Genomic DNA, 14,957 nt, shown 5'->3' on the forward strand with positions numbered 1-14,957 from the left:
TCCATTGCTGGAGAGGACCACCTAATATTGTATTTAGCACCACAACAAATCTGTGCTTTCCTGACTCAATGCTGATTCTTAGTGCTGTGTCAATGTCTCTCTCATTCATATTTAGTGCCTTTTTCCATTTTCACAATAGATATTGTAAACCTCGGCTATTTCCTCAAGTTCTCAACACTGCTACCATCTTCTTTATTCTTGAAAGCTAAATTCATCTCCTATTTCTCTAAGAAAATAAAGGCCCTCAGGAATGCACACCATTAACTCTTCTTCCCATGCTCCCCATTCATCCCCAAGCTAGATCTTTAATAATTTACTCTCCTGCATCAGAAAACAGTTGCTCTTCTTCCTTTTCAAAGCTGAAAGTTTTTTCAGTCCCATTCCTTATCCCTCCTTGCTTGCTCCCTTCTTGCTTGCACCTTCAGTTTTTCAATTACTGGGTCCTTCCTTCAGGCCACAACTGTATTATCCTCCTATTTCCTTAAAGATATTGCTCATATTCTGGTGTCCACTGACTTTGCCACCATATTTTTCTGCTTTCCATCACAGATTAATTTCTCAGGTCAGTTTTTGCTTCTTGCCTTTCTTACTCTTTTCATCCCATTAGGGTTAAGTTTCTCCTTCCACTACTCAAGAAGAAATGCTTTCTCAGTGGTTTCCGTTCACCTTGTAACTTCCCAGTCCAATGGCTTTTCCTTATTAATCTGTTCATCTATCTATTTTTTAAAACAGTAGTATTTGAGACTGTTGGCCCTGTTTTCTTGACACTCCTGTTTTGGTCTCTGTAAACTTTCTGGCTCCCGATTCTCTTCTTGTCCCATTGTTTTCTTTCTCAAGCTCCTTTGTTGACTACTCTCCTTCATCCCATTCTTCAGTATTGATGTCCTTTTCTGTTTTTAGTTCCTGTGTTCTTCTTGGATGATCTTGACCACATACATGGTGGTAGCTATTGCTTATATTCTGTGACCTTCTTATGCAGCTTTTTAGCTTCAATCTCTTGCTAGAGTCCAAACATACATTTTCCGCCTTCTGTTATGTCTTATCACTGGATTGTACTATAGTTACCTAAAGTTTTATGTCAAATATGGAACTCTCTTTTTCACAACTATAGTTCTTTCTATAATCTGTATTAAAATTCATGGTTACCTCTCATTGTATGCCTGTCCATGAACTTTATCATCAATTCTTTTTTTTTTTTTTTTTTTTTTTTTTTTGAGACGGAGTCTTGCTCTGTCGCCCAGGCTGGAGTGCAGTGGTGCAATCTCGGCTCACTGCAAGCTCCGCCTCCCGGGTTCACGCCATTCTCCTGCCTCAGCCTCCCGAGTAGCTGGGACTACAGGCGCCCGCCACTGCGCCCGGCTAATTTTTTCTATTTTTAGTAGAGACGGGGTTTCACCATGGTCTCGATCTCCTGACCTTGTGATCCGCCCGCCTCGGCCTCCCAAAGTGCTGGGATTACAGGCGTGAGCCACCGCGCCCGGCCTATCATCAATTCTTTTACTGAATTGTTGCAACTGCCTGTAACATGCATGTCCCATTTAAGACAAGAGGAGACTAAACACAAAGATTTTCAAGATTGCCAAAGATTGCCACACAGCTGTAACACAACTTGTTGCACAGTTGGGTAAGAGGCAGATCAAATATGTGAACCAGGTTTTCCAAAGTCTGGTCTTTTAAGCCCTGTTATAGCTCATTCACTTTTTTCCATAGCTTTTGTGCCCCTAGGCTAATGGTTCTCAAACTTTAGCTCCCATCAGCATCACCAGGAGGGCTTGTTACAACACAGACTGCTGGGCCCCAGCCTCTAGTTTCTGATTCAGCTGGTCTGAGGAGGGCCCACCAATTTGCATTTCTAACAAGCTTGTAGGTGATACTAATGCCACTGGTCAGGGAACCACACTTTGGGGACCACTTCTCTAGACTAATAGATCCTCAAATACTATCCATTATTTTCCCCAGAGATGTTTGAGACATTTCTCTAACCCATCTCCTTCTCTTCCACTCTCAGGCCTTAACATCTCTAGAATACTCTGTTGTCACCTGTTTCTAAGTCTCTCCTCAGAGGCATCAGAATAATATTTATTAAAATAGCCTCATAAACCCCTTTTTAATAATAAAAGCTTTTTGTCCTTTTTTCCTAATTCCCAGTGCCCTGCCTTAGTTAAGGTTCTTGCCACTGCTTGCTTGTATTATTGTAATATCTTCAAAATTATTTGCTTTAAAAATAATCCTCTATGCTGTCACCAGGGTATTCTTTCTAAAACATAGGCCTGATTTTACTACCCCCTACTTAAAAAGCATAGGTGGCTTCCCAAACCTTAAAAGAAAAGTCGTTAGTATGATGTGCAAAATTATTTGCAATCTGGTATCAACCTACTTTTCTTCTATTTTCCAAAACTTTGAGCTCAACTAGACTTCACCATCCCTGGATGCATTGTTGCTGTTACACCCTTTGGACATGCTGTTCCCTGATCTTGAATATTCCTTTCCCCCACTTTTCTTGGAAATGTTCCCTACTACTCATCTGGTAATGTCCAATTCAAATGTTACCACTTTTCAATTCTTTTTCTCTTCTCCAAATGACCACGTTCCTCTGTGTTCTCCAGAATGCCTTGTTTATAACACCAGTGTGATATTAGTTCCATGACACTCACAACTATCCCAGTCGTTAAACTGTGTGCTACCTGAGGCAAGTGCTATACCTTAGTCTTCTTGAACTGCCCAAGGCCAAGTACAGAGCTTGGCACATGATAGGTTTTCTATAAATGTTTGTGAAATACTACTCAACCCAACACTTTGTAACTTATGAATATCCTACTCATTGTATTTAATCAATTTCTTACTATGTAAAAAGTATATATACATGACAGTAGGATTTTTGGTCTCTAACTACTAGAAACTAGCCTGGAAAGATGGCTCTCAGCAGGTAAAAACCAAACAACATCTGAGAATGTTTATTTTTATTTTTTTGACAACAGGGAAGTCCAGTGCCTGTTGGTGATGACCAGTGCCGCTGATGAGCACTCATGCCATTCTAGGTGATGGCTTAATGTTGTCTCAGCAGGAGCTATCTTCTATTTGTAGCCTCAGGGGAGGTGTTATTGATGTTGGTTTGTCCCAGAGTTGGTTTCTTTTTGCTCTGAGGGTGTTGACAAAAACCTAAAATTGCTACACAGGGAGATGTTTGGCTTTTCCTCAGCATTGGTCACCATTACAGGCTGTGGAGAAATCGCAGCCTAACCGCAAACATCAGATGTTTGCCTTAATGGATCCCATATGAGGAAAGGTAGTGCTCTACCACAGAATGCATGAAGGTTTGCTGGATTTATTTTTATTCTGTTTGGTTTTTAATCGGGAGGAATTTTAAAGGAACTCTGCAAGGGCAGAAAAGTCTTGGCATGATAACAAGGCCAAAAACAATCCTAGTCTCATGATCATCACATGGGTTGGTCTGCAGGAACGACACCCTGATGCGAAGGCTGAGGCATTGCTGCTGTTACTGCTGATCCTCCCTTTTCTCCTCCTCCTCCTTCTGCTTCCTTGTTTTGTGGGTGGGAGCCATTATTCACTAAATCATCAATGTATAATTTCAATACCAGTAGTACTATCATTCTGAAGAAAGAGCCCTGGTTTAAGTCAGAAGTATCTACATAAAAATTGATTTCTATAAAGGATGTTTTTCCAGAGAGAACAGAATCTGCTATATTAGTAAAAAATATAAATGAAAATATAAATGAAAAATATAAAAATAAAAAATACAAATAGTTTTGGAAGGATCAATTCTACTAATTCTGTAAATAGAAATACAGAGATAAAATTCAGAGATAGCTATTAACAGGAACAAGTGACAGATAACCATTAAAGAAGAATAAATTACAAGAAGCTTCTTGGAAGGCTCTTACAAGATCTTACAGATAAAAGTTGCTCAACTCTAAACTTTTTCGAGATTATCAAAGTACACATCACACTGTCATGTGACAGGCATTTCTCTGTGTAGATGTATGAACAGCTGCGATATGGCAAAATAGAATTATTTACCACCCTTCACAGTGCTGCTGTTGCGATTAACTGGAAGCCATTTGTGACATTTTTCTTTCCTTTACATCACAAAGGCATAGCTTCTGCTTTTGATAAATTGTGCACAATGTTGGTTCATCTTAATTAAGTAAATATTGATTTAAGTGCCCCCTACGTTCCAGGGCCTTCAGGCTAGGGGAGAATGTGAAAAATTGAAAGGTAGTTCTCTGTGGCTGCATCCAAGAGAACATGGTGAAACAGACTGGATAGCCCAGCTCTTAATAAGCTCTATATGCCTTGTCAAGGAGTCCAAACTTCATAGAAGGGAGAGGGAAGCTATTGCATCATTCTAAGCAGCAGCGTGAAGATAACTGTAGCTGGAATATACGGAAGAGTCTGGAAGGAAGCAGTCCTGGAATGGGTAAAACCAGTTAGGTTAAGGTGATTTTCTAGGCAAGAGAGAAGTGGCAGAGAGAAATCCATGGCTTCCCTTAGATGTGTGGTTGGTGGAGGGAGAATTGTGAGTGATGCCCAGATTTCTGGTTTTGGAGACTGAGTGGATGGTGAAGCTGATTACTGAGACTGGGAATATAAGAGGAGTAGCTAATTATTGGAGGAGGGTAATATGTCTAGTGTGAGTTTGGTGTGACTGGGCATATCCAAAAGATGTTCAATTGGTGGTCAGATGTGCAGGTCCGAATGGAGTGCTAGAGATGGATTGGACAGGATGTACACATTTGAAAACAGCTTGGTGATGGAACCTGAAGCCATAGAAATGAATGCAGTTGCCCAGGGACAGTATGAAGGATGGAAAGATGAAAAAAGACCCCGAGTAAATCTCTGAAGAACACTAATGTTTAAATGGAAAGCATCGGGAGAAGGTTTTATAACCTAAAAACTGTAATCTTTGTCCAAGTTCTGGCCATATGTTATTTTGACCATTTAAAACTATGTCCTTTTTTAGTTTATTTAAGAAATACTAACTTCTGAAATGACTTAGATTTAATTAACTTTGAACAGAAATGACCAGAAGACTTGGAAGGAAAGAGATATAAAACTTGCTGCTAAAGCAAATGTTTAATGAGTAAACTTAAGCAGGATTCTATGAAATTGGATTTACACAAAATCAGATTTAAAGGGACAAATACTAGGTTAAGAGAAAGTATCAGGGATGGAAAGCATTTATTGAATCAGAAAATTGTACAGCTGTAAAGGACCTTTGAAGTTAGATTGTTTAAATATCTCCTTTTTACATGTAGAAACTGAGATATGGCAATGGTGAGGGATTTACACAAATCACAATCAGTCTGTGATTCTTCCAGACCAGTGACTCTAAATGTGTGGTCCAGGGAACGTTAGGGAACTTTGTGAGTTTTCTGGAGGATGCACAAGGACAAAAGTATTTTCATTATAATATGACTATTATTTGTCTTTTTCATTCTTTTTCTCATGAGTATACCATGGAGTTTTGCAGAAGCCACATGACATGTGATGTCACAACAGAATGAATGCAGAAACAGATATGGGCATCCAACCCTCTTTTATTAAACTAGGTGTTACAAGGATCTGTAATCATGTAAAACAATGCCAATCTCCAAACTAATTTTTTTTGGAAAATATAGTTTTTTTGTAGAAATGTTATTTATGTTTATATGTTAGATTTATAATAATAATTATAGTAACTAGTGTTATAAAACTTGATATAATAAAATTTCTCATTTTTAATTTCTAATATGGATATTGATAGATAAAACTCACTAAAAAACTTTTTAGAATCCTCACTCAGCATTGAAGAATTATAAATAAGGTCCTGAGACCATAAGTTAGAGAACTAATGTCCTAGTCTAGAATACAAAATACAGGCAAATGTGGATTATTCATCCTTTGCCTTTATACCTCTGGTGATGGAAGGGAGAAAATATAAGGGAAATTATTAAATTGGATTATTGTACAAGAAAATCAAGAGAAATTCTTTCCCAGGATTAAGCTTTTCCCCCCTGATTTAACAATTAGATAAATTGCATATGTTTTTCTCTCTCTTTTTCCCCAATGTAGGGGATTAGAGCTAGAGCACAAGAAAACCCAAATGAATCCTGGCACTTAGGCAAACTAACAAAGGCTCTTAAAACAGAAGACAAGACCTAGACAAGGCCCAGTCCTAAAAAGTTTCTTGGGTACATTATTAGATCTATGCAAGCCGGGAGGAAACTAGAATAGATAAGTGTTGACTAGGGATAGAGGGGAGGGTAACATTGTATTTTGGTTTTTATATTTTTTTAAACTAAGCTCTAAATTTTGTATGCCATTTTCTATGGCATTACATTAATAGTAATTAATAGTAAACATTTATGTTAACCTTTTTTGAGGCATCCTCTTCATAGAGAAAAGGGATAATTGAGTGGAAAGTGTGTAATGATCGTTGACTCAACCGATGAAGCCTACGAGGGTAAGAGTATTCAGATCATGAAGTTGTGACAAAGGCAGTTGTCTTAAGTTGTAGGCAGTTCTGGGAAGAAATACACAGCCATGCCATTCATTCATTCAACGAATAATTATTAACTGGCTACTATGTGTCAAGCTGTACAACTAAACCTACAAAGTTAGGCCAAGTGTTCTGTGGTTTGAAAGAAAGGTTTGTCTAACAGCAATATGCTGGGAGTTGTGGTTGGGAATGGAGTTGAGGGTAGCCTAGGAAGGGCTGTCAATCTCAAGCCTGTGGGGCAGGTTAAAAACACAGTACTACTGATATAGACTTCCAGTGGGAATGAGGTATAGACTTTATTTTTAAAAGCCCCTCTGTGAAGTGTGTTTTCAGTGAGAATTTGTGACCCAACAATGAACCACCAATAATTAATGGACTTTTCCAGAGTAAAAGGGATGAAGAAATATGTCAGCAAGGGCCAAGAAAAAATGTATAAACCATGACTTTGAATGGCTAGAATTGCATATGGAGATGATTTGGCATAACACTGATATTGATTTGAACAGCAGGTCTTGAATTTCACACTAGGAGACGGGCAAATAAAGCTCTCAATTCTGCTCAATATGGAGATGAAGACTTAATTTAGATGTATCAACCCTTCGGAAATAGTAAGCAAGGGAAACAGGAGGGTCATATGCTTTAGAATAAAAACACTTGTTTCTGAATTCGGGAAATCAAAGATTCCAGTAGATGGAGCATTTCTAAGTTAATAAATGAGAATAAAGCCAAGTGACTTAGGTAATGACCTAACCAAAGGCACTGAGTGTCTTACTACTGGCTAAAACATTATGCCCATTTCCAAACTGCCAGGCTGGAGGTCTGGGAGAGTCCAATTTTGATGTATGTCATTGATTATAATCTGCTTTTCCAAACTTTTTTCTTTTCAGTTCGAAACCCGGAAGGACAGATAAAGCTTTACTCCAAGGGAGCAGATACTATTCTGTTTGAAAAACTTCATCCTTCCAATGAAGTCCTTCTCTCTTTGACGTCAGACCACCTCAGTGTAAGTGCCTCCGTCTTAAGGTTAGCACAATGGCCCTTTTGCCATCTCCTATGGTTAGGTCCTGTTTAGAAAAATAGCAGCTAAATGATTTGACTACAGAAATAGAAAGCATCTGGAGAGTGGTTCCACAGGAAGCTGTGCCAATGATTGTCTGGAAATTGGCACAAGGACCCCCGCGTTCTGCCCTGTTGGAAGTCCTGTCAGTCTCACTATAGGTGGAGGAACACACAGCAACTGAGCAGTAGCCACAGAATGCGGGCGTCTGGGGAACCTGATGTAACTCCCCTGCAGCTTCATGTTGCTCCTCTTGGAAGACTGGACTAGTTCTGGAAAGAGCAGCCAGAGAGCTCCTTTTCCTTGGGTTCTGATGTGTTTGGTACCAGTGGAATATCTTATGATTACTCCCAGAGAAAGTTTAGGGCTGTGTTTAGATTGTGAGAGGAAAATAGTCTCTGGTGCACACTTTCTCCTCTAAGGGTCTTTTTATTCAGGTTGTAAATCATGATGAGTCCCTTGTGTGTCCTCAGACACCCACTTTGTGTATTCTGAGACCAGCATAATTTCTTTACAAAAGCTTTCTGAAAGAAGTAAGGGTGATTTTTGGCACTTTTCTGTTAAATGCCAAAAAGTAAGGGAATGTGAATTAATATGAGCATTACTTGTTTTAAACCTGAGATTCACGTGTGTCTCTAATATTTGTCTGTGGTTCCATTTAAGGCCATCTGGTCAAAACTCGCATTTTCTCATTGGTTTCTTTCCTTTAAGACGTTATTGAGTATTCATGTTCTTTGTCAGACCCTATATTTAATACAAAACATTCCCTGAATCTTTAAACAGCAAATAAACAAATAAAATAAAAAATCCTCTGCTTTACTTTAAATTTAAAAAATGATGGTTTAGTAATATTGGTTACAAACATAGCTATTGTTTTTGTCTTTCCAATAGAGAATTCTTGATTTTCTTTTAATCTTTTCCAGGAGGCCAGCATGGTCTTTAAAATGTTTTTTAATGAAAACAACACTGGAATCATAAGTATCTGACTTTTTGCCATTACTCAAACACCAAGGCCCTGGGTTTTCATATATTCTCCTTTGATACTAAACTATAGGAAGCCTAATTTGGTCTTTTTACATTTCTCTGCAAAATAATTTTTTTTCAGATAATATAAATTTGACTTGCTCTTTGCTTCATTCACTTTGTTCATTTTGACTTCCAGATTCTGAGGTCCTAAATGTTTATTTAATTACTGATTTTGAATTGTTTAATGATAGGAAAAGACCTTAATCAAAGGCTCATTTAGGATTGAATTTGTGTTTCATGCACTAATTAAATAACTTAAATCATCTGTTTCCTTTTGTAATGTCATCTTATTGTTCATTCACTTTTGTGCAGAACAGAGAGGAAGGCAGTGGTAATGCCCAGTGGGGTTGCAAGTTAAAGGCAAAAAAGGGTTTGTGTGAATTAAGAGGACAAAAGATCATTACAAGACAGTAACTAGATTTTCAGATCAGTAGGGGATCCAGTGGTGGTCTTGAAAGGCAGGGCTTGCAAAATGTGATTCCAATATCCAAAGTGCTACCAATTGCCTACTAAATAAATTTGGATAATTTTTCTCAAGATCAGTCTAGGGTAAACCATCTCATTGCAGTATGCATTGACTTTTCTATTTACCTAATTACAGTATGTCACGGTTTAACCTACGCCTGGTTATAAACCTATATGTGCACCATAAGCCAAAACACCGCAGAGGAGACATACTCAATGGCAATGCCCAAAGGAGCAGAAATGGCCATAAAAATGCTTTACTTGCAGTGTAGAGGCCCATAAAATGACCACTGGAAGCACAAGCGGAATGGGAGTTTTTGAGCATTTCCCCCAAAGCAATCTGCATATGTTTCTAGTTACCATGGCTGTGTGAGACACTTAGCAACTACCAGTCTCCTCTATTTCTTTTCCCCTACTGTTAGGATAAAGCACCAGAGGTGGTGTTTGAGATTGTCAGGATACAGGATAAAGGAAGAGTGTGGTTCCCCTATCAGTTTGACTAATTTAGTACTAAGTTCATAGAATATAGCTTCTAAAAATAACACTATTTTTTGCACTAAGCTGACTTGATGATGGTGTCTTTAAAATTGCAAACAATTTATTATTATTAAGATAAAACTTTAATATAGCAAAAAATAAAAAGTTTCACAGAGGAGTCTAGAATGAAAAGTGAAGGTCAGCCTCCGTATTTAGTCCTGCTTCCCAGAAGCAACCACTTATATTAGCTTTTCTTCCTTTCTCTCCCCTTTTGCCCTAGAAGTTATGGTTATAACCTTAAGTAATATGCTTAAACTTCTAATATCTGACTATTTAACATCTATTTATTTATTTATTATTTACTTTTAGCTTTTTATTATGAAAATTTTCAAGCATATACAAAAGTAGGATTCAGTTAGTTTTAGGCATAGCATATCACTAGGAGGAATGTGACAAGACTTTGGTGGGATGTCATGTTGTGGTTCCTGGAGAGAGCCTCCTGCCTTTGATTTGAGAACTATGGCTTCTCCAAGGGTCCTTTCCTCTTCACTGAAAGCTGAGGTCCATAAAACACACTGGGTCCCTCTCATGGCCAGAAATGCTTCCTTCTGTAAAGGACAGATTGGAAACAAATATGTATTGCCATAAATGAGTATCTCAAGTCATGGGTGTCATTGATCACCTCTCAACTAGGATACTTCAGCGGGCTTTTCAACTGTCTTTAGGGGGAAGTCTTGCTCCCCTGCATGTTTTAACCTCATAGAAATAAAACGGAAAATACATACATTATCTCCCATTTCTGAGGAGACTAAACAGTTGAGAGTAAGGATAGCCAAGCAGTGCTCTTAGGACAAAATGAATTTGAGTGGAACATTTCTTACCAATTATTTTTGTTGTTGTTATTTCTGTGCTTATTGTTTCTTTGATGGTTCATGAGTCTATGTCATCTCTGGCAGGAATTTGCAGGGGAAGGCCTTCGGACCTTGGCCATTGCACACAGAGACCTGGATGACAAGTACTTTAAAGAGTGGCATAAGATGCTTGAAGATGCGAATGCTGCCACAGAAGAGAGGGATGAACGAATAGCTGGGTTGTATGAAGAAATTGAAAGAGATTTGATGGTATGAGTTTAGAAGCATGATGATTTGTGTTTACAGGAAAGATAATATGTGTTTAGAGATTTAGCATAGGAATAAGCCATTGGCTAAATCATCTTGCACACAGCAGATGTTTCTCTTTCAATTACTGAATCATGCTTTATAGGTTGGCTTTGAGTTTTCCACGTATGGTCCTAGAGAGCCTAGAACTGTATTTCTATTAGCAGTAGCTTAAGCAATTGGAAGCTTCCCAAGAGTAGAAGATAGTAGGCTCCCTATTCTTTGTCAACCTCTGATGTGTCCTTGATGTTATGGGATTTTTATTTTTCTCCTTTTTTTATGATCCACCTTTTGAGAGCAGAGAAATTTGCTGTGAAGAATGGGGCTACAGCTCTAAACCATCCTAGGCCATGAGATTCTGATGATATCTGTGCTATCCAGAGCATGGTCTATTCTAAAAACCACTCTTACCTGAAGCCCCAGTGGCCAGGAGAGTATGCTTTGTTCATCTTTCGATGAAAAATCGTGCAGGAACCTTCACTTTAGTTTATGGCATCTGCTTGTTTGTTAATGTAGAAGAATGACTAGACTTTTTGTGATCAGCTTCCTGACCATGGAATGAAGGCTGTTCTTTGGACCCCTCAGCTGTTGATATAAGTGGGGAAGCAGCTGGGGAGTTCTTAAGTCCAAATGGCTTCTTACTGCTCACGCTAACATGTTATCTGAGCATATCCGCCCCTTCAGGTAAATAATAACTCCCAGGATCTCTGCTGTTAAGTTGGCTTGATTTGGGAGCTTCCTTTTGGAGTCCTTCCCAACCCACTTTCACACAAAATAGGTTGCCTGCTATATCAAAGTATCATAATTTCTGTCTTCAATTCATATTCTTTGGCTTCCAAACTCTGTGAGTGAAATCGTAGATGTTATAGATGTTGTTTGCATGCATTAACATAAGTTTTTCTCTGTTTTTCAATAAAGCTACTAGGTGCCACTGCTGTAGAAGATAAGTTACAAGAGGGTGTTATTGAAACAGTTACAAGTTTATCACTAGCCAATATTAAGATCTGGGTCCTAACAGGAGACAAACAAGGTAACTTGAAAATGGATGATGATGATATTTTGAAAATGGGGAGATGACTTATATCACAAAATTTTAATTAACCAGAAAGGTTAATTAATTATTCATCGTATCTTCCACATAGGAAAGACTTGAAATAGAGAAAAGAAAGTTAATGTATTGCAAGAATCTATTTTAAAACAAACCAAACTAACAAAATGCCTTCCATAGTATAAGCTGGGATCAGCTGAGTTTCAGTCCAATTGCCTCTTGAATATAGTCATTATACCTAGAGGCAACAATGGTATTAAGAATGTTTAACAGTTGGTTTATATGAACACTGTCCCCAGTCAGGACAGATATTGGCACAGAACTGAAGCAGGATATTGGAGACCTTGGGTTACTCCTTTAGTTTCTTGATGGTGGGGAATTTGAAGGATCTTAGGGCAGGTGTCAGGGTGATGGGAACACTTTGAAGAAGCTCAGGGAAACAGCTGTTTATCAACCGTTTATATAAATATTTTGGTATTTTAATAATTCTACTACGGCTGTAATAGTGCAACCTGGCTGAATTCCAGGACTATCTATACAAGGTACAGTGAGAATTCATTGACTTTCAGGCTTGACAGAATGCCAAATCATTAGTGAGTCATCATGTTCTACTACATTTCCTATGAAAGAAAAGGGGACCAACATGTTTTTGATCTACTGCTAGCAGTAATGATTAAAACAAAAATGATTTTATGCTTGGCTATTTGTAAACTGAAAATATTCAATTAACTGGCACACACCTGTGTTAAAATTCTATCTACTTATTAGGTATTTTTTTACAGCATTAGGGGATTTGCAGATGTGATAAATCAGTTCTCTACATCTTGATCCAAATCATTGACCACAAAAAATAAACAGTAGAAAGTTGAGCACTTGGGTGTGTTACTAGATAGAAACTCTGTAGAGTTTGATTTCGGTCAGTTACAGCTGTTCTATTATTACAAATATCCATGAATTTACTATTATTTAGCTTTAATTTCTGTGGTTTATACAAGGTATATGCTGAGATTTTATCAATTACCTTCCTTAATTTGGGACAAAACTAATGATTCCTCAGAATTAGCTACAGTCTAATTATTCTGTACTGTTAGAGACAATCAAATAACTCTATCAGATAGAAGGAGTTATCTGATTATCTTAGGTTCCATTTCTATAAAATTAGAGGAAGAATTACCCAACACCATCTGATTCTCCAGTTCTCTAGGAGAACAGTGCTGGGTGGTTTTTGAGATGATAGTCAAATTCCAAACTTCCATATATTTAATGGGAAAATGGCAAGGTTGTGTTTGAGAGAACTATAAAAATTTTGTAAGACCACTGTTTTTTTCATTCAACTGAACATTTTGTGAGTTTTTTTCCTTCAAATTGTCTTCCATATCAGAATTAAATATTGGCTAAGTTTATTAGTTTAGCTCTCCCAAGACAGTATTTGGACTTCTGGTCAAAGGTTTTGTATTTGTACATATTATGTCACAAGATCTTAAGGTATTTTCATGAGTGCTAATTTGGGAATGAAAAGGTTTTTCTGAAAACTAGATGAGAAGGCTGCACATTTGTTGCTGTTGCTACTTGGGCATGGGTTTAGCAAGTAGTAAATTTGAGAGGGCCTGTAGGCTGTAAGAAAATACAGCTAAGCCCTCAAAACTTTCATTAAAAATGGACTTACATTATTAAGTAACATTTTAACTGAGTTGGGCTTTATTTTGTTTTAGAAACTGCCATCAACATCGGTTATGCCTGCAACATGCTGACTGATGACATGAATGATGTGTTTGTGATAGCAGGGAATAATGCTGTGGAAGTGAGAGAAGAACTCAGGTAGGTGTTGAAGGAAGGAGGAAAGGATGGAAGGACGAGAGGGAGGGAGGGAAAAAAGATCCAAGAGTTGAGAAAGTGGAAAGCTATGCTGTAGTTTCCTGTGGTCTTAAATTAGTATAAAGTTCTTTGTACATGTTTCCTAAGCTGCTTCCATTCATTTTGGTGACAAACTGAGATAAAGTTGATATCAGTAATGAATTATTGTCTTCAGGCCTCCAGCATTTCTCAAGTATTTTTAGAAAAGAATTTCAAATCAGCTATGTTGAGTTGTCCTTTAAAATTGTGCTTTGGTCAGTACCTGCTAACTCTTGCGTGGTGATGAGTGATCAGTATCATGAGATACTTGTTAAAAATACCAATTCCCTAGCTCCATTCTGACCTACGAATTAAGAATCAACAGGGAATGGGATTTGGGACTTTGCATTTAATAAACACCTAGATGAAGCTCATGATCAGATGAGTTTGGAAGACACAGCTGTCGTCGATGACATATAAAGATGGAATAGTCTTTCAGCATTAAAGAAAGTAGATATTTTGACATAGTTACTATTGAACCCAGATATATACTGTTCATGTGAAATAAAATACTGTGAAATTTGTGTCACTACTGCACAGTGTCAAAAATATATAAGTGCTGAAATTGGAGGTAACAGTGGACAGATATTAAAGTTTGAGAAATAATATTTCTTAAGATGTACCGATGTATTTCATTTCCTTATTTCTTGTTACTTTATTTGGAGAAGAACATTTAAAAATCTGCATAAATATTTTCCTAGAACTTTAAAAATATTGTTTTATAACAATTTTTGCTTCCTTGTTGCTTGTAGTAGCTTCTGTAAGCTCAACTCACTTAGAGACTGGCCAAGCAGAATGATGACAGAGACAAATTGCTTGTTGCTTGCTCCATTCTAGATGGGGAGCTAACCTTCCTTCAATATAATAGTAGAGCACTGTGGCTTCCCTAATATGTCTTGTCATTAAACTATTCTTCCTGAACTTTAAGAAAAGGAAGACTTAAAGTCAGCACCTCTAGTTGATGGTACTTGCACATGAATCTCCCAGCTTTTCTGTTTTACCTGCAGTTTAAAAAAAAAAAAAAAAAACCTATATCATGCTGGTTAGAAACTATGACTAGACACTGCATATGTCTTTGCAAAATAAAAATTGGGAAATTTAATTAGCTACTACTAATATAATTTAAATATTATTATTGATATAATTTTAATGATAGACCCCATAAAGTCAATTGGGGAAATAATAACTTATTTAATAATCAATTAAAATTTTAAAAGTAGATTCTTTACCCTTTGATTTTTGGGTTGACTCTTTTTAAATTGATATATAATATATATACATATTTTTGGGGCACATGTGATATTTTATTACATGGATAGAATGTATAATGTTCAA

The 14,957-nt window shown here is 37.3% G+C and overlaps 1 protein-coding gene across 1 annotated transcript in view; it reads left to right on the forward strand.

Annotated features, from left to right (window-relative positions):
• LOC116272885 (probable phospholipid-transporting ATPase IM) overlaps positions 1 to 14,957 on the forward strand; it is an 88,430-nt gene that overhangs the window by 4,918 nt on the left and 68,555 nt on the right. The window contains exons 3-6 of the mRNA XM_031661749.1: positions 7,387 to 7,502; positions 10,481 to 10,645; positions 11,600 to 11,711; positions 13,442 to 13,547. Of these exons, the coding sequence (XP_031517609.1) occupies positions 7,387 to 7,502; positions 10,481 to 10,645; positions 11,600 to 11,711; positions 13,442 to 13,547 (499 nt within the window). The remainder of the gene's footprint in view (positions 1 to 7,386; positions 7,503 to 10,480; positions 10,646 to 11,599; positions 11,712 to 13,441; positions 13,548 to 14,957) is intronic.

This window comes from Papio anubis, unplaced genomic scaffold, assembly GCF_008728515.1.
Source record: "Papio anubis isolate 15944 unplaced genomic scaffold, Panubis1.0 scaffold245, whole genome shotgun sequence".
Lineage (NCBI taxonomy): Eukaryota > Metazoa > Chordata > Mammalia > Primates > Cercopithecidae > Papio > Papio anubis.